This window comes from Cryptomeria japonica, chromosome 4 (genome assembly GCF_030272615.1).
Source record: "Cryptomeria japonica chromosome 4, Sugi_1.0, whole genome shotgun sequence".
Lineage (NCBI taxonomy): Eukaryota > Viridiplantae > Streptophyta > Pinopsida > Cupressales > Cupressaceae > Cryptomeria > Cryptomeria japonica.
Genome location: NC_081408.1, coordinates 641,536,701 through 641,559,263, shown reverse-complemented (window position 1 = coordinate 641,559,263; position 22,563 = coordinate 641,536,701). Strand labels below are relative to the sequence as shown.

The 22,563-nt window shown below is 39.7% G+C and overlaps 1 protein-coding gene across 1 annotated transcript; it reads left to right on the top strand.

Moving 5' to 3' along the window:
* Nucleotides 1–4,688: 4,688 nt before the first annotated feature.
* LOC131875290 (uncharacterized) lies at nucleotides 4,689–21,828 on the top strand. Its single transcript, XM_059219372.1, has 2 exons — nucleotides 4,689–4,871; nucleotides 21,610–21,828. The coding sequence occupies exons 1-2, from the start codon at nucleotides 4,689–4,691 to the stop codon at nucleotides 21,826–21,828; spliced, it is 402 nt and encodes a 133-aa protein (XP_059075355.1).
* The last annotated feature ends 735 nt before the right edge of the window (nucleotides 21,829–22,563 follow it).

The window sequence follows — 22,563 nt, the reverse complement described above, 5'->3', positions numbered from 1 at the left end:
ATTTGAAATACTAATGCCCACTACAAAATCTAGACTTTCATAAAACTTGTAGTAGAATAAACAGGGGAAATGGCAATAGAAGCCCCCTCAATAAAACTAGTTCCAAGAAACATACCCGGATCCAAATAGTACTAAGAGGAGGACCCATCCGAACAAAAAATAAAGAAATCCACCTCTAGAGGAGTCTTGGAGGAATAAAAGGAGTTGAGAGAGCCCCCTTCTTCAATGAGTGGTACATCCTTTAAAAGTAGGTAGCTACGAAAAAATCACTATTAGGCTAAAACTAAATGGCTTAATAGAAACATCTATCAATAAAACCATTTGGAGAGTAGAAAATAACCCCTTAGGGGGAATGGTCCCAAAATCCATAGTCCCCGAAAACTAGCTTAGGAATTCCAAAACAAGAGAGGAAAGAACTTGATGAAACTACCCAACAACCAATAAACCCTAGAATAGAGCATGGTAAAGAGTATCCCTTGCTACAAGAAGAATGGGTATATACAAGAGAAAAATATAGGCCTCCTCAGAGTAGAGAAGTGAACAAACCCTAGCCATACATGTATAGATAGATGAGAAGAAACAAGACACACAAATAACCTCATACATGGATCCCAGCACTGAGAAGAAAGAAAAGGTACTAAAAATAGGCAAACAATCAAGATAAAACCCAAATCTCAACAAAAGAGAGAGAGAGAGAGAGAGAGAGAGAGAGAGAGAGAGAGAGAGAGAGAGAGAGAGAGAGAGAGAGAGAGAGAGAAGAGGTTGGATGAAGGGACACTTGTCATCTCTGTGGTGACAAGTGTCAAGGAGCCTTTCTCATGAGAGGGCAAGTGTCCAAGGGAGGAGACATGTGGCAAAAGTGCCATGTGTCTCAATGAGAGAATATCCACACTATGAGATGTTAGGATAAGGAGGTTAGAATGTGCAAGATAGGATAGGGTTAGTTAGACCCAAGATTAGATTGAATGGGTTAAGTTAGGGGATGGTTAGGTTAGGTGGTTAAAGTTAGGAGCCATGTGCTCATTTGAATTTAGAAATTCAAATAATTGGAAAATGGGTAATTAATCTCAACAAACTTGAGTTTGTTAATCTTAATTAGGGATTAGAAGAATTGATTAGTATGGGGAGACATTAATTAATTGAGAATTAATTAATCAATAGGGGATGTGAGATGAAATATATAAATAAATCATTTAGATTTATTTACTAGTAGATGAATAGAGAAATTAATTAAATTGCTTGTGAATTCAATTAATTGGGAAGGGGAATTAATCAAATAACTGCATATTTAATTAACTATCTTCAGACCATTTTTTAGGTGTATACATTTTGCCCCTCTTTGAAGCGATGTGTGACGACGCGTTGGTTCAAAGAAAACTTGATTGATGATGTTGGTAATATTGATTTTGATAGGATGCAGATTTGATCTTGATTGGATGCAGATTTGGTTTCGATGCGATACTGATTTGATTTGGAGATGATAAATCTTGATATGATGCAGATTCGATCTTGGAGATGATAAATCTCGATATGACACATTGGTTCAAAGAAAAATTGATCGATGATGTTGTTGATTCGATAGAATGTAGATTTGATGTTGATTTGATGCAGATTTGGTTTCAATATGGTACTGATTTGATTTGGAGATGATAAATCTCCATATGATGCGGATTCGATGTTTCAGAGATGATAAATCTCAATATGATGCCCCAGACGCTGATTGATAGATATCAATGCGAGGATGCCCCCTCGAGAGATGAATCAGATAATTTTCGAATGATTTTGAATTTTTCATGATTTTTTTTATTTTTCATTTTTGAAATTATTGAAATTTTGTTGATTTATAGATTGGAATGATTATCTGATTGTTAGAGTCAATCCGATTCATTTCCCGATAAGAAACTTGAAATTATTGTCTTGCTTGGCTGATTAGTTGATCAAATGATTAGAAAAAATAAGTGGAATAAAAATCCCACCTAAATGCCCCATTATGAATTTAAAAAGGTGAATTCTTTTTTTTTACTCCTCATTTGTGCCCTACAGTTGTTGGAGAAAATTGCTCTGGAGAAAGGACATGGCGATCTCATATCACCAGCATAGGTTTGAGCGAGTTTGACGATATGAGCGTCCTCTGGCATATGGTCCACCGATACGTACTTCAAGAAAACCCACCTTTGTTGATTTAACTCTTAGCATAAAAAAAATCATTTTTTTAGCATTTTTGTCAGTTGGGTTGGGGAGAAAATTGCATTTTTGAGATGGGTTTTTTGATTAGTGAAATGTGTTTTTCAATTTTTTTTTTAAAAATGATTCGCATCTCAAAAAAGAATTCTTTGCACATGCATTTTTATTTTAAAAAAAAATACATTAAAAAAATATATTATTTTTGAAAAAAAAAATGGCGGGAAGGGAAGACGCGAGGAGGTGGAGGCCCGGCCGCCGCCGCCACAACTGGCTTCGCGGGTGCCGCCAGTGCTACGGAAGGCACCGCCGACGCCACCGCGGGTGCCACTGGCACTGCGAAAGGCAACGTCGATGCCACTATGGGCATTGCGGGCAAAGCCTCTGGCGCCACCGTGGGCACCGCTGGCACCACCACAGGGGGTTTTTTTGTTTTGTTTTGTTTTTTTTTTGTTTTTTGTTTTTTGATTTTTTGATTTTTTTTTTTTGGTTTTTTGATTTTGAAAGGGGAAGTTGATTTTTGATTAAGCACTCTTGATTGATAAATTTGATGATCAGTTCCGATTATCTCGATGCACGCACAAGATGAGTGAAAATTGATAATGACCTCATGATAGATGAGCGTCATTGATAGGGGCCCAACGAGATTTGATAAAAATCTCAATTGAGTAAAATAGACTTATAGATAGATTCATTTGATAGATAGATAAATCCAGAAACTGATATGATGAGTTGATTTGATTGCAGGAGCACTTTTCCATTCTTCAGTCTCTGGAACGTTTCCCGAAGAGATGGATGTTAATACCTCGTCTCAGCCAGGCAGAGCGAGACCACATTAGCAGGTGTGGTTTAGCTTCTCTTCTTGACATGCCCCGACCTTTGATAAACTGGGGATTACTAACAGCGTTGGCAGAGCGCTAGCATAGTGAACATAACACATTTCACTTGCTGACTGGAGAGATGACGGTGACACCTGAGGATGTCTACCAAATTTTGCGTATCCCAGTGATGGGTGATTTAGTATACTATGATCTAAGTGAGTGGGGTGGGATAGAGGCACTTTGTCACATGTTTAAGGATGACGAGATAAGTGGGTACAATATTGCATGGCATGAGATGTTGGAGCTAGGGTATGCCACGTTGCCGACTGTACTCACTGGATTTATTGGCGGCTTCCTTTGTCTTGATCACAAGTCAAAGGGATTATCTGTTGGATGGGGTCATCTGCTTGAGCAGATGGTGACAGAAGGGACCCGATTTTCATGGGGGTCATGTATGTTAGCACACTTATATCATGACTTGCACCGAGTTTTCTATCAGGGGTCAACTGCATTATCAGCAAGGGTGATTGTGCTTCAGATATGGGCCTGGGAAAATTTACCTATTACATGACCATTGGCTGACAGAGATAGGCCTGTAGGGAAGCCTTATGCAGAGGGGTATCCCAAGGTGATTATCCAGCAAAAGCTGGGCAAGTTAGAGCACTGGAGACGGACCTTAGATGACCTAGATGTTGTGATATGGAGGCCATACAGGGACTGCAAGATTTGGCCCGAGGATGCACTGGAGATGCCATATGTATTCATGACACGATATTTGATTGGCTCAACACCTTACGTCATCAAGTGATTTCCTTGTATGAGGGTGTTGAGACAGTATGGTAGGATATAGGGGATGCCATAGGGTATAGCTCATTATGCTCGGCGGAGATTGGATGTGGCTACTTGGGGGCCTTCTATTTCATATGACCATGTCTGCGCAGAGTATCGATCATTGGGGCCTATGGATTAGGATTATCTTCCAGGTGTGATGGATAGTTGGATGACACATGAGTATGCCATGTATTGCATTGCACACAGGTTTCTGAGGCTGACATGTCCGGATGAGCCATAGCCAGTGTTAGATGAGGATGGTGAGAGGCCATGACATAGAGCTCCTAGATGACGGAGGGATGGTAGAGACAGAGATGATAGTGGAGATGGATATGGATATGGGGGAGATGCAGGAGATCAGGGTGTTGGTGATGATGATGGTGGAGATGATGATGGGGGGGATGGGGGAGATGATGACGAGGGAGATGGTCGAGCAGTGGTAGTGGTAGCGACAGGCACACTAGGAGCTGGCAGTTCTAGATCTGCTAGGGATGTATATACAGATTGGATGGCCCGGGTAGTCAGACGTAAGAGATCAGGTCTAAGGGATCAGGAGCATCAGGTTCCAGAGCAGGAGGGACCCCCAGTTGAGCAGGTACCTATGACAGTATCATAGGCTGAGCAGCCATAGGCAGAGGGACCTTGACGGATCCTCATTAGGATGTCGTCTCATCAGCAGCAGGCTCAAATTACAGACTTACAGGCTCACGTTCAGCAGCTAGAGATGCGATTAGTAGAGAGAGACTCTCAGATGGCCCAGTTAGAGGCTCGGATGGCTTCTCTCCTAGTCGAGAGAGATGTGGCTAGGGATAGGTGTCAGGATAGTCTCCTTCAGGGAGAAGTGCCCTGAAGATGATGCGTCAGGGGATCCGAGAGGCCGAGTATTACAGGACCTTATATTTTACTGTTGTTCCTCCTAATCGGAGGGCTCCAAGATTATCACAGCTCAGCAGGAGATCGGGACAGAGTCAGACTGAGAGTCGAGGAGTGACAGGGCCACTTCAGAGAGCTCCCCCAGGTGGGGAGTTAGGTGCAGGGGTACTAGCTGGTGCTACTCTACCTACCGCATCAGGACAAAGTTGCGCTCCATGTCCGAGTGGTCACACTGATATGGGACATTGATCTATTTATGTACACACCTTTTTGTGATGAAATATTGATGATTCCAGTGATGTATATTTTGTGATGTATCTCCTATATGTTGTGATATCATTGTACATTGGACATTTTGATCTTGTTTTGATGATATGATATGCAGTCGATCCTATTTTCTCTATATGACCTATGAGATGATGGATGCATTCTATTTGATATATGATTATGATGTGTAGTTTATTTTCATGATGTATGTTTGATGTATGCTTTAATTTTTATATGCTTATGAATTCTAGATGATGGATATATGATGATGTAGTATTTTCATGATGTATGCAAATATGTATGGTGATGCTTATAATTTCTATGTGATGTATGTGCGATTGCAATGCTTTCTATGTTTATGATATTTTTATGATTTTCTCATGCATGTTAACATGAGATGGACGCAATGCAATGTAATGGTGTTATTTTATATGATTTGAGATGCAATGATTTTACTAAATGAATGAAAGATTTGATGCTTTATATGAATGGTGCCTTGGTATGCAATGGTTATATGAGATGAACTAACTTATCATGCAGGATGAATGAATTGATCATTTTTGTTATTGTCCAATGTACTCAATCACGTAATACGAGAGATAACACCATGTTAGCTTTGGCCTTGGAAAAGGTGAGCATTGTGATCCCATGCAGAATGAAATGCAAATCTATCTTTCAATGCAATGCAATGCAGTGATCGGACCGGTCATGGAGTCATTGCTTTGTTTCATCATTGAGCCTCTAAAATGTGGGAAGTGAGTGCAAACATCAATGGTATAGTTGAACCATGATGACCTGAGCACTACTTTCCTGGGTTTTGATATTGCAAGTTAGCACAAGCATCGAGGTATAATTGAACCAAGATGACCAGAGTGTTACTTGCGTAAAACAGGCAGTATTAACCATTTCTATATGCAAGTCTGAAATGTCTTCCATGATATTCTGATGATCATTTCCTTAGACAACTTTGCACATATTAATGATTAATTTACAGACAGTAGACAAGAAAAATATCATGTTCCTTCCTCGTTCCTCTAGTCAAAGACATCCTGGAGTTACTCAGAAATAATGATAGCGAAAATCCAAATAAAATTGTTGAACCATCATTGCCAAAGTGTTAAAATCATGAGTCAAGATATATCATCCATTGGTATGTGTTTTGTCATGTTTAGATTGATATGTGATAGTTAATGGTTGATAATATGATCTTATGTTCAATGTTGGATGTGTCTTAGTTTTTCACTTGACAAGCATTGTCTGATTGTTGTTCTACCTACTTTGATTAAGCTCAAAATGATCAAAACTTTACCCCCAGCCAGGTTCAGGATTTTGTCCCCATCCTAGAAACAAGCCTTATTATGATATACTCAATGATCCAAACCATGACGAGAAATCACCCGGGATGCCTGCATATGTACAAAAGGCTTTATGATGAATATGAACAGCGCTGATGGAAATCAATGCAAGCGGAAGAAAGCGCGAACCAATAGATGGCAGAGCTAGCCGACAAATAGCGCCTGTTTGCCAGGTTTTCACCATCTATTTTTATTGCACTTTTTCTCATATTTGATTTTTTTTTTTTGTTTTTTCACCTGTTTCACTTTTTTAGGATTTTCTACTTTTTCACTTTTTAGGATTTTTTTAATTTTTCACCGTTTTTTATTTTTTTGATTTTCCACTGTTTTCCGGATTTTTCAGACATAAAACTTCTTCAAATGCATGCTATTGATAGGTTCTTCGAGTTGATCCCTGTCTTGTGTTGATAACTGATATGCTCCTGATCCAAATACTGCTGTGACCACAAATGGACCCAACCAGTTTGGTTCAAATTTTCCTTTCTTTTCTCGATCTGCCTAGTTGCGTGGATTTTCCTTTAGCACTAGTTCTCCAACTTGAAAGATTCTTGGTTTAACCTTGTGATTATAACTTCGGCACATTCTTTGCTGATATACCTTTAAATGGTCAAAGGCATTTTGTCTTCGTTCCTCGATCAGTTCTAACTCTTGTAGTCTAGACACTCTTTGTTCTTCATCTGGGATGAGACCTTTTAGTGATCCACGTAGAGAGGGAATCTCTACTTTGATAGGCAATATGGCTTCTGATTCGTATACAAGAGAGAAAGGTGTGGCACTTGTTGGTGTGCGGATACTGGTGCAATAGGCCCAGAGAGCAGGGTTTAGTTGAATATGCCAATCTTTCCCAGCATCGTTCACTGTCTTTTTTAGGATTTTCAGAATAGTTTTGTTAGATGCTTCTGCCTACTCATTCCCTTGTGGATAATAGGGTGTGGAGAATCTGTGTTGTATCTTAAACTTTTCACATAGCTCTTGTACATCCTAATTCTTGAATGATCGCCCATTATAAGTGATAATGGTCATTGGTATTCCATAGCGACAGATGATGTAATTCAAGATGAATGCAACAATTTGTTTTCCTGTGATATTTGTGAGAGGTACTGCTTTGATCAATTTTGTAAAATATTTTGTAGCTACAAGGATGAATTTGTGACCATTTGATGAAGATGGATTTATTTTTCCTACTAGATCAAGACTCCATTGACAGAAAGACCAAGATGTTGCCAAAGCATGAAGTTCTTGTGCTGGTGCATGGATCAAGTTCCCATGGATCTGGCATTGTTTGCACGTTTTGGCTACCTGAAAAAGACTCTCGTTCCATAGTCAACCAATAATAGCCCAAGCGTATGAGTTTTTTCGAAAGGGAAAGACCACTTGAATGAGTGCCACAAATGTTGTTATGGACTTCCTTTAAGGCCTTCTTAGATTCTTCTTGTTCAAGACATCTTAAAAGAGTACCGTCTAGACCTCGTTTAAATAGGGTATCTGCGACAAGGGTATAATGGGAGGATTGGTGAATAAAATTTCTCTTTTGGTTCTTCGATAAGTCAGGAGGTAAGATGTTATCTTTTAGGTATGTATAAATTTGGCCATAGCGGGAGGAATCATGTCCTATAAGTTGATAGATGGTTTGGGAATCAGGACAATTATGAGATGGGTAAAACAACTCTTCAACCAAGAATTCATAACACTCTTGATTTTCCTATGTTTGTAATAGAGAAGCAAGTGTGGCCATGGAATCTGCTGCTTTGTTATCATTTCTTGGAATTTGTTCAAAAGTGATTTCAACAAAATATTTCTTGAAGTCATCCACCATCTTTTTGTAAGGCATGAGTTTGTCATCTTTTGTTTGATAGTCATCATTGATTTGATTGATAACGAGCTGAGAATCTCCAAAGACATGAAGTTGTGTAATGTGCCACTCCATGGCCATTTTGATACCCGTAACCAAAGCTTCATATTCAGCGTGTTATTGGTGCATGGAAAGCTTAATTTGTATGCTTTCGGGATGGTGTGACCTTGTGGTGTGATAAATAGAATTCCTGCTCCCGATCCGTGCTATGTATATGAACCATCAAAGTATAGTTGCCATGGTTTTGTTGTGACTGTTAGGATATCAGCATCAGGAAACTCAATTTGTAGAGGATGATCATCTTGAAGTGATGCCTCTGCTAGTTGGTCTATGATGACTTGTCCTTTGATAGCTTTTCTATCTACATACTCAATGTCAAACTCACTTAGGATCATGATCCATTTTGCTAGTCATCCCGTCAATGTTGCCTTGCTGAGAAAATATTTCAATGGATCAATTTTAGCTATCAACTTGATGGAGTGAGATAGTAGATAGTGTCTTAATTTTTGAGAAGCAAAAACTACCGCCCAGCATGCTTTTTCTATAGGGGAATAGTTGAGCTCGTATCCCACTAGTGTTCTGCTGATGTAGTAGATGGCTCACTCTTTTCCTTCATTATCCTGTTGTGCTAGCAAAACTCCTAATGATACTTCAGTGGTTGAGACATAAAGCAATAATGGCTTGTCTGGAATTAGAGACATTAGAACGGGTGGTTGCATGAGATATACCTTGATTTTGTTAAATGCCTCTTCACATTGATGGTCCCATTTGAAATGAACATTTTTATGTAATAGATGGGTGAATGGTTGACATTTATCTACTAGCTGGGCCACAAATCTTCTGATTGACTACAATCTTCCTTGCAGTAATCTGAGTTGACTTATATTCTTGGGAGATGCCATTTCCATGATTTCTTTGACCTTAGCTGGATCTACTTCAATACCTCTAGCTAAAATAATGTATCCCAATAGCTTTCCTGAAGTGACACCAAAGGCAAATTTCTTAGGATTTAGTCATAGCTTGTAGTGTTCTAACTGATCAAAGATCTTTTCCAGTATTTCAATATGTTCTTCTTTGTTGTATGATTTTGCCAAGATGTCATCCACATAGTCTTCCATGAATGTATGCATCATGTCATGGAATATTGTTGTCATAGCTTTCTGATATGTGGCACCTGCATTATTTAATCCAAAGGGCATGACGTTCCAACAGAAAGTACCCCATGGACATGTGAAAGCTATCTTTTCTTGGTCCTCAAGTGCTATTTTAATCTGGTCTGTGCATACTCTGATACTTTTGTCTAGCTTTGAAATAGGAACAATGTTTGATACCCATTGAGGATATGCTATAGGTCTGATGAATCCGACATCCAGTAATTTTTTTAGTTTTGCTTTAACCAAGAGAGCAATATGTGGATGCATCTTTCTCAATTTTTGTTTGACTGGTTTGGCTCCTGGATTGACATATGACCAGGCGAAATTGATTTGTCTTCATGTAAAGAATTCCATATATTCTTTCCTTTCCTTGTTTGTCAGAGAAGTTGTTGGATGTAGGATCTTGGGTTGCTCTGATGTCCCAATGTTAATTGCTTCTGTTGGTTCAATCAAAATGGATGACCTTTCTTGATAGTACTCAGGTAAAGTGTCAAATCTCCCATCTTCCGATGCCTCGAGGAGGTTTTCACCATTAGATACATCCTTTCTTTTTACTTTTTCCTGATCTAATGTTGCCAAGAAATGGTTTTCAACATTAGACCTGATATTGTTTTCTTTATTTTCACTTTTGCGACTAGCAGATTTGGCACCCACTTGACTGGAAGATGTGTTGCTGAAATTCTTGGTTGAAATTGTTGCGGGTTCGATTGCATTAAGATATATAGATATGGCATAGTCATTTGGAAAGGTATCAATGGCAGTATGTCCTTCATTTTCCCATTCAATAAGTTCAGGGTGGAGTAGAGGTAAAGGATCGTCTGGTTGAGATGTTTTGAGAGTATTTAGGGTCATGATTGAGTTATCAAAGTCTTCGATATGTATGTCAATGTCTAGAATGGTACTCTCATCAGAATGAACTCGCCCAGGAAGTTCTTGATCATCCTAAATTAATTCCAAGTCAGCCGAATGTGATTCTAATTCAAGTGAACTAGTTCCTAACGTTTGTCTTGCATACATGTGAACTACATCGACTCCTACATCTTCTTTAAAGCAATTTTCTTCAGCTGATTCTTCATAATGATAGGAATCCCATTCCCATTCATCAGAATCTATCTCACTTGTAGCTTGCAATCTACAGATTTGTTCATATAGCTTTTGATGTGTTTCTTTTGTTTGTCTTGCTATATCTTTTCTTCTCTCATATTCAACTTCTTCTGGACTGAGATTGAGTTCTGTCAACTTTACTATCAGTTCTCCTTGATTAGTACTAGGTTCATGCTTATTTTGATTGAGAGTTAATGCTACTTGGGAGGTATTATTGGCTTGTTTCTCTTGTTGATTTGAGGATTGTTTCTTTTGCCATTTCATGTTTGGTTGTGATCGTTGCTTTGCAGATGCTTCTTCCCTTTCAATTGCAAGTTGTTCTTGTCTGTTTTCATATTCTTCTTTTTGTTGATTAGAAGGTGTGTCTTTTGGTGAAGTATCTTGTCCATACCCTAAGCCTGCTTTGTCTGTAGCTTGTTGATTATGAGGTTGTATAGGTTCTGAGATACCTTCTTTTCTTTTTTGTATAGGACCTGTTCCAGTGTATCCCATCTTTTGAAGAATGTTGAATCCTTTCCCATATTTTTCTGTAGGTATTCTGACATTGTTGACCTTTTGTTGAATTTCTTCATCTTTGTATAGCCACTGTAGCACATCTTTGTCTTCTGTCTCCTCTGACAAGGTTCCAGCACTAATGAATGCTCCATCAAATATCAGAAGATGTTTCACAATTGGTTGTTGTTTAGAGTTTGATGGTTTTCCAAAGGATTTAGGAGAGTGGTAATTGTGATATTGAGTATTCTCCATTTCCTCGATCTCTTAACTGCATTTCTTTTTCCATACTTGATAAAATAGAGGCAAAGGAATGTTCTTTGGATTGTGTGTTCGAAGATGATGCCTCCCTGTTATGAGGAACAATGACTTCTTGAGCTATTTTTAGATTGCTGCAATATTGGAATGGATTTGAATCTGTAGATATTGTGATTTCTTGTCCATCATATGGAAATTTGACACACTGATGATAGGTTGATGGGACAGCTTGCAAGCCATGTATCCATTGTCTCCCCAGGAGTATATTATATGATAAGTCCAAGTCCAGAACTTGGCATGCTATGTTTTTCTGTAAAGGTCCTACTCTGATGGGTAGTATCACAATTCCCTTGGAGGAACGTTCTTCTTCATCATAGGCTTTTATAGTGATCTTTTTACGAGGATCAACTGCATCTTTTGAATATCTTAAGGTATGAACAAGACTCAATGAACAAATATTTAGGCCAACTCCACCATCTATTAGAACACGTTTAACTCGTGTTTTGTGAACGAGGACTTCAATATGCAAAGGGGCGTTGTGGGGGTGTTGCAAGGACATGTCATCTTCTTCGGTAAATGATAAGCAGTGAGGAGTTTTGAGGTGTCCCACCATGGTTTGGAATTGATCAATATCAAGATCTTTGGATACTGTGGTATCTACTAATGCTCATTCAAGAATCTCTTTGTGTGCAAGTGACAGTTTTAAAAGTTCTAAGATGGATATTTGTGCGGGTGTTTTCTGTAATTGATCCACTAGATTGTATTGTTTGGTAGTGGATGACGTGTTTGTTGTAGGACCCGGCAAAACAACTTTGGCTTTACTTCGTGTGATAACATGAGCAGGTTCGTGATGTTGTTGTTCTTTAATGACGATTACATTTACCACATTGTCATATGTATGAGCATAGTTTACCTTTGCTTTACCTTTACCATTTTGCCATGTTGATGATTCACCCTTCTCATAATTAGGAAGCGGAGTTTTGAATGCTATGTGAGATTCATTTGTTGTATGTCCATCCACAGTTATTATTCCATTATCAATCAAATCTTGGATGACATGTTTTAATCGTTGACAAGCATCTGTTTTGTGTCCTTTGTTTCGATGGAAATCACAATAATGGTTGTCATTCCACCAAGCAGGTTCTACCTTGGGTTCAAAGTTTCTTTCTTCTGGTAATGTAATCAATTTGTTTGCGATAAGTGTTTTTAATGCGGACCCAAGGGGTTCACCAATGTTTGTAAATTTTCTTCGAAAGAAAGTTTTGATAGTTGCTTTTTGGTGATTGTTGTCTTATTGAGCTGCTGCTTAGTGATTGGATAAATTGAAAACTGGTTGCTTTGGTTTTACATTGTTGTTATCCACTATACCATCATTGACGACATTACGATTTCTGTTCCAAAATTTTGGTTTATCATTGTGATTATTGTTGTTAGTGTTGTTAGGAGGGTGAACTCCTTCTTTGAATATTTTCAACTCACCTTTCTTTATCATGGCTTCTTCCATTCTAATTCCATTATCAATCATTTTTGCAAAACTTTGATTTCCTTGCATTTTCAAGTAATAACTCATTTGATCGTTTAAGTTGTCTATGAAAATGTCCATTTTCTCATACTCCGGCACTGTACGAGGATACCTCGAAGCTAACCGCCTCCATTATTGTAAGAATGTTATGAAGGGTTCTCCGTTTTTTGGTTTTGTGTTACATAGGTCTAACATGGTTATTTCATGTTGAATGTTATAAGCGTATTGGGATACAAACTTATCCACCAACTCTGAAAATGATCTGATTCCTGGTGGAAGCTTTGAGAACCATTCCATGGCTAATCCAGTTAAAATCTCTGGAAATAGTCTCATTAAGTATGTATCTTCATGTGCAAACTCCATACTCATTGTGCAAAATTCTCTTATGTGATCTTGAGGGTCAGTGCTTTCGTCATATTTTTCGTACCTCAAAGTCTCGAAACCTATAGGAAAAGGTATCATGTTGAGTTTTCTGTCAAATGGATAAGGACATATTTCTCAAAGTGAGTATTGCCTAACATTTCCTCTTTGCATATCTTGGATTTGTGTTTGCAATGTTTGTAGTTGTTGTGTTAGAGTCATGATAGGATTATCAACATGATTTGTTCTTATATGACCATGATTTTGCATTCTAAGAATATATTGATCTCTTCTTGTATCATCTCTATCCCTTCTTGTATCTTCATTGGATTGAGCGTTATTTAGAATTTCTACTTCCTCCCTTGTGGCAATGTAAGTTTCCTCATTGTTTCTGGTGTTTCTAGGAACTGACGTGGTATTAATTTTGAGACCAAAGATGTCCTCATATTGTTCATTATTAGGAGGAGGACCACTTTTCTTTTGTTTCAATTTGTTTACATCAAAATCTTGGGGGAGTGTAGCACCAGATTGGGTTAACATTAGGAAGTATTTTTCTTTTTCTCCCTCCAATAATTTCTTCATAAATTTGTCGAATTGAGGATCTTTCTTGATGTCTTTGATATTTTGTTCTGTTATTTCCTCTTCAACTTGTATTTCATCTTCATGTTCCATGATTATATAGTCTGTAGTTATCTCAAATGTTTCTACTTTTGTTTCTGCAATTTTCCGTCTCTGAGCCCTGGTTAGAACGGGCATACACGTGTTTTGAATGTTTTTCGAGGTTTAAGTCTTGAGTAAGTGATCAATTGTTGAGGTGAAAGTTGTAGATGTATAGACACAAAATGCTCTTTTCAAGTATTTTCTTGTTTACAAGTTTTTCGATCTTAGTTTTTGGAGTGCAAATTTTGTGATTTTTGATATGACCAAGTTCAAATAGGAACGATATATCCTATGATAAAGAATGAGTTTATTCTGATCAAGCTTTGTAGTTTTATGATTAAAGGATGATAGATCCTGATGAGAAACTATGTTTGAACAATCAGTTTATCAAAGACCATGTGTTGTTGCACTTTAAGGTGTTTGATCTTTAACTTGTTTTTGAGGTGAATACTTGAGACTTTTTGTGTGTCTTGTTCTTGAATATGTTTTTGATAGAAGATAACTTGATTAAATGACCCAACAAGATGACCTATCCTCGATGTTTGACTATTTGAGAAATGAGTTGTTTTTGTTTTCTGATTTTGATGTATTTTACCAAAAACCCTGACAAAATGACCAGGAACTTTGTTGTTTAGACCCGAAACACTATTGTTTAGACCAGGAACTCTGTTGTTTAGACCAGAAACGCTGTTGTTCATACCAGAAATGCTGTTGTTTGAAATAGAAACTCTGACAAACTTACCAAAAATGCTATTATATTGACCAGAAACACTGACATAGAAACTAGAAACACTGACTGACAAACCAGGAACTCTGTTCTGCTATACAGTGACTCTAAAGTTCAAATAATGATATGTAGGTTGAGCAAATTGAGTGTTTGAACTTAGGAGATTTCAATTTTTGAATCCACTCTTAATATGCTCAACCTTTGAGAGTTAATGTTGAAATATGAGAAATTTGACATTAACACCAAGACAGCTGACCTTTGGACTGAAAATGTGACTGTTTGGACCGAAGGTGCGACCATTTGGACTGAAAGAGCTAATGTTTGAACTGTGAACGCTAATGTTTGGATTGCAAATGCAACTGTTTGAACCATAGGTGAGACTGTTTGGACTGCAGATGTGACTGTTTGAATCGTAGGTGAAACTGTTTGGACTACAGATGTGACTGTTTGAACCATAGGTGAGACTGTTTGGATTGCAGATGCGACTGTTTGGATTGAAAGAGCTAATCTACTGCAAAACTTGTGAATTTGACACTTTGAAGCTTGAGTTATCAATGTTTGTTGTATTTTAATGGATGATATCTTGACTTGACTTACAAACACAAAAATCAAATTATATTTTTGTTTCAAAGGTTTTTAATTGTTAAAAACACATCAATCAGTCTATCCTAAGGAGATTGGCTGAGAATGAAAACCTTTGATTGCTGACTTAGGTACACACCCAATAGCTAATCAGAATATAGCCACTGAGTCTCACGCAATGGATTCTCAACGCCGTATTATCCGACTCCAAACGCTAATGGGGGCACGATATGGCAAGTGTCTTGGGAGAGTTACTATCTCTCTTGCACAAAGATTATCACCCTTTCGGAGGTGAATCGGGTAGCTTCTATTTTAAGGTTCTTAGTCAAGAATTCCATTTGAAATTACCCCTTGAAGTCATGCAAGAATGATTAAGGCCTATAGCCCAACAAGGTACCGAAACAAGTTGTAGTCACGTAAACGTGATTGAGACTGTGATGCCCTACAAAATGCCCGATATGAGAGATCTCAAAGAGAAAACTCAAATAATCCCATTCTCTGAGACTTTAATCATCAGAGACCTATTTATTATAGTGAGTTGGAATGCTCAGGTCCAGCTGTACTCACTTGGGTCATTCTCACAGGGTGATTACTTTTTCCCACTGTGACAGGCTCTCTAAAGATATGCAATTGAAAGCAAAGGATGAGTCTAGCTTTCTGATCACCTAAGAAAGGTGAGAGCATACTCGCCTATCATCAAGACACGTAAGACATGTTTGTTCATTTCCATTGTAATTAGTCTATGTGCCTAATTTAATAAATATAAGTGCAAAAATCCTGCAGCTGCAAACAAAGTTAGTAGTTTATATTGCATTCTTTGGCGATGAAGTAGTTTATAACTCCAGTCTTTCACAGTGAAATAAGTACCTGCAAAACCAACAATCTGCAAATTAGGTTCGGGAAAATGACAGTCCGGAAGTAGAAATGAGGAATGCAACATACAATATTTGCAAAACTAATAAAAAACTGAAAATGCCATCAAATTGACCAAGAATGTCATCATATGTGCCAAAAACACTACTTTGCACACCAGAGATGTTGTTCTGGAAACCAAAAACACTGTCAAACAGACTGAAAACATTGCCAAATGTACCAAAAATGCTACCATACAGACTGAAAATGCTAAAGTACAGAAAAGCATAAAAACAGTGTTGAGGAATCTCCCAAAAACACCATTTGATGTGCCAGAATGCCACAAAAGATGCCAAGAATGTGATTCGAGAGCCCAAGAGAGCTAATCTGCACTCCAAAAGAGCTAATCAACCTGTCAATGAAATTTCCTGCAAGCAAACTTGTTAAAGATCAAAGGGGGCCAGGCCCCATGGTGGGTGCCAATTAATGTGATGCTAAAAATGTGGTTACTACAATAGGCATACATGTAGGATTTGAGAAATACAAATCCACAGAACCCAAAAGAAACCTGCATGCAAGAAACCTGTCACAGAGAAAGAGAGAGAACGAATACAAGGGTTTTGGCTCTAACAAAGAGAAAAGATGTATTATCAGAGAAAAATAAATCAAGAATATGAATAATACAAGAGATCAATCCTTATAAAGGAGATCAACACCAAAAGGAAAACCTAACCCTAAGGTGTGAGCATTTAATAATTAAATATTAATTATTAAATGACTAATGTATGCATAAAGAGAAATCTTAAGAGGAGAGCAAAGTTAATTAATTACTTTACTCTAACACCCCCCCTTAAGATGAGCTACAATGCAGCTACAAACAATGCAGAAGAAAGCAAAGGAACTACAATGCAAAAGAGGGTCCCGGCAACAAGGCCTGATGAGGTACCCAAATACAAGAAAATCTCTATAAAGTGGAGTAAAGGAGAAAACCCAGTGGGAAAAAACTCCTCTCCAAAAAGAGATAAAGAATCATGCTGAAAAGAAAACATGAAGGAAGGAAGGCCTCACTGAGACCCCCCAAGGACAACTTCCTTCACCCCAAGCATTGAGCGCAACTGAAGATAGCGCGGAGATGCCAAAGGTTTAGTGAAGATGTCAGCAACCTGCTCCTCTATAGGAATATACTCCAAGATGAGAGAACCATCCTGAATCAACTGTCTGATGAAGTGCATGTGGATTTCAATATGCTTTATCCGCTGATGCTCCACTGGGTTGCAAGAAATGTGAATGGCACTCTGGTTGTCACACCAAAGAATAGTGGGACAATCTGGAGGAAACCCAAACTCTGTCATCGATTGCCAAAGCCATAAAACCTCCTGACTAGCTAACACTGCTGCACGGTACTCAGCCTCTGTAGATGATAATGCAATAGCAGATTGCTTCTTGCAAGACCATGTGATAGGACCAGAACCAAGGCAAAAAACGAAGCCAGAAGTAGACTTCTGATCATTGACATCACCAGCCCAATCGGAGTCAGTGAAGCCAATGATGTGAGGGGATCCTGAAGAGTAGTGAATGCCATAATGTGTGGTGCCCTGAATATATCTCAAAATACGTTTGGCTGCTTGCTAATGGCTCTCATGAGGATCATGGGAGAACCGAGAGACAAGGCCAACCGCAAAGGAAAGATCAGGACGAGAATGTGTCAGGTACAACAGACTGCCAACCAACTGCCTGTATAAAGTGGGGTCTACTGAAGGAGTAGAGCAAGTGGAAGACAAAACAACACCTGACTGAAATGGAGTGGGGGCAGACTTGCAATCAAGCATGCCAAATCGCTGAAGCATATCAAGAGCATACTTCTCCTGAAAAATGGAAATCCCATCCGAAGACTGAATAACCTGAAGACCCAGAAAGAAGTGCAAGAGACCAAGATCGGTCATCTCAAACTGCTCCATCAAAGCTCTCTAAACACTCTGAATCATGGAGGATGAGCTACCTGTAATGATGAGATCATCTACATATAGCACTAGAATCAAAAGATCACCCTCTTGATGCTGAATATAGACTGTGTGATCGGAATGACAGCGTGTGAAGTGCGAGGAAAGCAAGAAGGAGTCCATCTTCTCATACCAAGCCCTAGGGGCTTGTTTGAGACCATACAATGAACGTCGAAATCTGCAAACCAAAGAAGTGTCCTGCACAAAACCCTGAGGCTGCTCCATATAGATCTCCTCATGTAGGTCTCCATGCAAGAAGGCACTCTTCACATCCATCTGAAACACTGTCCATCCCTGTGAAGCTGCAAGTGAAAGTACCAGGCGTATAGAATTCATCTTGGCGACAGGAGCAAAGGTCTCAGAGTAGTCAATACCCTCTACCTGAGAAAATCCCTTCGCAATAAGACGGGCCTTATACTTATCAATAGAACCATCTGCAGCATACTTGGTACGATACACCCACTTGCACCGAACCAACTTTCTTCCCTTAGGAAGAGGACAAAGATCCCAAGTATGATTCTTCATCAAAGAAGAATACTCCTCATCCATGGCCCTATCCCACTCTGGGTGTCCTGTCGCCTCTGAAAACTTTTGAGGATCATCTGAAAGGGTATGACTCAAAAGACTAGAACCAGATGTCTGAGCACGAGTGCGATGAGTATCTGAAGGATCACCTGCCAAAGAACCAGCTGCATCAACAGTATCACGGGCCCACTTCGGCAAAGACGGAGCAACTGGTGGTGGTGGAGATGGTGGATCATGATCTACATCATCCTCAAGAGATAAGTAATCCTCAAGAGATGAAGAGGAAGGAGTAGGCAATGAGGGAGAAGCTGGTGATGGAGAATCCATCTGAGGATAGCACTCATCAAACTGGACATCCCGCCGAAACAAGACCTCTCTAGAATCAGGATCAAACAACCTGTATGCCTTAACATCCTCACAGTAGCCAACAAATATGAGTGGTCGGCTCTTCCTCTCCATGGCTATCCGCTGAGCATCAGGAATAAATGCCCAAGCCTCACTACCAAAAAATCGGAATGTAGAAACATCAGGCTTGACATGGGTCCAAGCCTCCTCAGGAGTCATATGTCGTAATGCCTTATGGGGCATTCGATTCTGAATATAATTGGCACAATTGACTGCCTCAGCCCAAAATGAAGAACTCATAGCTCGAGACTGTATCATACAATTTGCCATCTCCCGTAAGGTTCTGTTCTTTCTCTCAGCAACACCATTCTGTTGAGGGGTATAAGGAACTGTAAACTGATGCTGTAAACCATGCTCAGTGCAAAAATCTCTGAAAGCCTGATTTACATACTCCCCCCCATTATCTGTGCGTATCCTCTTGATAGAAAGTCTAGATTGCTTCTCCACAAATGTCTTAAACTTCCTGAAAGAGTCAAAGACATCAGACTTGTACTTAAGAAAGTACACCCATGTACGTCTGGAGAAGTCATCAATAAAAGTGAGTACATAACGGGCCCCTGAAAAAGAAGGAGTCGGAAAGGACATAAGATCACTGTGTACCAACTCTAGGGCTGCCCTAGCACGAGAGGCTCGACCCTTAGGAAAAGGATCTCGATGATGTTTGCCAAGGACACAACCATGACATACACCATCTGTACAAGAAATCTGTGGAAGCCCAATCACAAGTGCCTGTGTACTCATCTGCTGTAGATATCTGTAATTGACATGACCAAAACGCTCATGCCAAAGCCTGCTCACTGAATCTGCATGTGCTATAAGAGAGGAACCAACAGTGTCTGAACTCTCAAAGCCATCAAAACTATATAAGTGAGATGCAGAATCCACACTCCCAGTAGCCACAACCAAGTCAGGATCATGAAGATCTCGAATAACCACATCATGTGGAGAGAACTCAACTGTCTTACCAGAGCCAGAGTGGCAAATCTGATAAACAGATAGAAGGTTTGTCGAAATGTCAGGAACCAAAAGCACATCCTGAAGACAACCACCATCCAATGAAACAGTACCAGAACCCTGAACGAAAAGTTGTGCTGAGTCACCAACTGCAATATGTCGAGTGCCTGTAGGAGCAAGAGCGGTGACCAAATCCTGTGTGTGTGTCATATGGTGAGAGGCACCAGAATCTAGAATCCAAGTGGACGCTGAGGACAATGCTCGTGCAGAAAGAGCATGACCTTTCCCTGTGGGCTGTGAAGGAGGCTGTGGTGTACTGATATTATGCTGCTGCATGGCTTCCTCCAAAGCCTCTAAACGTTTCCAACACCTGGAAACGGGATGTCCTTCCTTGCCACAAAAACTGCAAGGATCACCTGATTTCTTCTTAGTCTTGGAGGAAGACTCACCAGACTTTGAAGATTTGCCCTGTTTAGAATTGAATTGTGGTTTTGAATCAGACTTAGGTGGTGGCTTGGAGGGATTCTCACTAGCCTCTGAATCTTTCTTAGGCTTCGGTTTCTACTTCTGTTTTCCTTTGGAGGACTGGGCTACCAATGCTTGGTTCTGTGAACCTGAAAGTGAATCCAACTGCTTAAGCTTAGCTTGCTCACGAGTCAGACGATCACAAAAGACCTCAAAAGAAGGCATGACATGTCGAGCACCCAAGGCATCCATGGTGGAATAGAAGGTCGAAGAGAAGATCTGAAATGGACCCCGAAGCTTAGAGAGAATCAGGAAAATGCACTCTGTATCAGTCTTAGTCTTACCACAACCTTGCAAGATAGATCTTTGTTGTTTGAACTTCATCAGAAAGTCCTCAATAGAAGGAAATGAATCAGGTACCAAGGAAGTTAACTCTGCCTCAAGCTGCAAAGCTCTGAACTTGTTGACAGTACCAAAAAGTCCCTCAAACTTGGTCCAAATGGCTCGAGGAGTGATACAACCCTCAAGATGAAACTGGAGACTGTCAGAAATGTGTAAAGCCATCAATCCCATAGCCTGATCCATATTGTTCCTGTGCTGCATAATCTCAAAAGGATGTGTCAACTGAGGCTGAACCTCATCCAAACAGGACCATAACCCTTTTGACTGGAGAAGAGTCATCATGCGACCCTTCCAAGTGTGGTAATTATGCGGTGTGAGAGATTCAATAGGTCTGTCTGCCATCCTGTGAACTGTGCCTCAACTGCACTGAAATTTTAATTATTATTAAGTGGTCTTTCAGAACTAGACAGAAGATGCAAAAGGGGGTTTGATTTTTTTTTGTATTGGTGTTTGTAAATTCTAGTTTTCTGATGTAAATAATAGAAAGCAAGAGAAAACACCCCCCCACAATGCAAAAAACTAATCCCCAGTACAAACTGAAAGCCAGAAAATGATAGAAAACAATAACGGGTTGAGACAAAATTTGGAGAACCTGAAGATTTTTCTGATGAAATAGACTATAAATCTAAAAAGAGCACATAACCACCTTTCCGACGCCTATTCGCTTTCGAAAAATGGAGTCCGTATGCAAAAGATATGGCTCCTGGAGTGCAAAAAACTTGTTCTGACTTCGACTTGCAAAAAACACTGCAAAACGGAAAAATCAGAAAAAAAGTATCCATCTTTTAGATCGGGCTCGGAACCAGCTTTCCAACGCCTATTTTCATTCGAAAATCCGAGCTAAAATGTCCGAGTTATACCCGATTTAGTAAAACTGCTCCAAAAGAGCCCAAAGAGGCCCTTTAAGCCCTCAAGGGCTTAAAAAAAATAAGCCCCTGGTCCGCTGGGCGACCAGGGGCGGGCGTAGGAGGCGGCGGCGCGGGGGCGGCGCTGGGGTGGCGCAGCTAGCGGCGGGCGGCGGGCTGGCTGCGGGCGGGCGGCGCTCGGGCGGGGGTTCTCGGTGGGCGGGGCGGTGGGCGGCAGGCGGTGCAGCGGGGGCGCGGCGGGGGTTACCGCCGGCGGCGGTGGCCGCCGGGCTGCGCGTGCCTCCAAAAGAGGCTGCGCCCGATTTAAACAAAAACTATGATTTTTGTTTAATTTTTTTGAAATTTTTGCCTCGGTTGTCGTGCCCTATGGCCGTACGGCCTTGGGGCCAAAAAAAATTTGCCTCCTGGTGCAACTGTGTCCAAATCGGACGAATTTTATATGGAAATAGGGGTTTTTGGGTGCTACAAGCTCAACGGTGAGGTCCGTTTGGGCTCAAAGTGCACCAAAAAAAAAATACCCCCTATTCCAAAATAAAAAACAGAAGACAAACACAGATCTGATGCAACCAAAACCTGGATCTCAAAATCTTTCAAAATTCTGAACAAGCTGCAGTAGATCTGGCTCTGATACCATGTAGGATTTGAGAAATACAAATCCACAGAACCCAAAAGAAACCTGCATGCAAGAAACCTGTCACAGAGAAAGAGAGAGAACGAATACAAGGGTTTTGGCTCTGACAAAGAGAAAAGATGTATTATCAGAGAAAAATAAATCAAGAATATGAATAATACAAGAGATCAATCCTTATAAAGGAGATCAACACCAAAAGGAAAACCTAACCCTAAGGTGTGAGCATTTAATAATTAAATATTAATTATTAAATGACTAATGTATGCATAAAAAGAAATCTTAAGAGGAGAGCAAAGTTAATTAATTACTTTACTCTAACAATACACATATAATGAGACAATAAAAACATAATTGAAAGCTTAGTTGAAAACTAAATCAAAGATGCAAACCATAAGCCTTCCTTGAAATGTCTCATTTTCCTCTA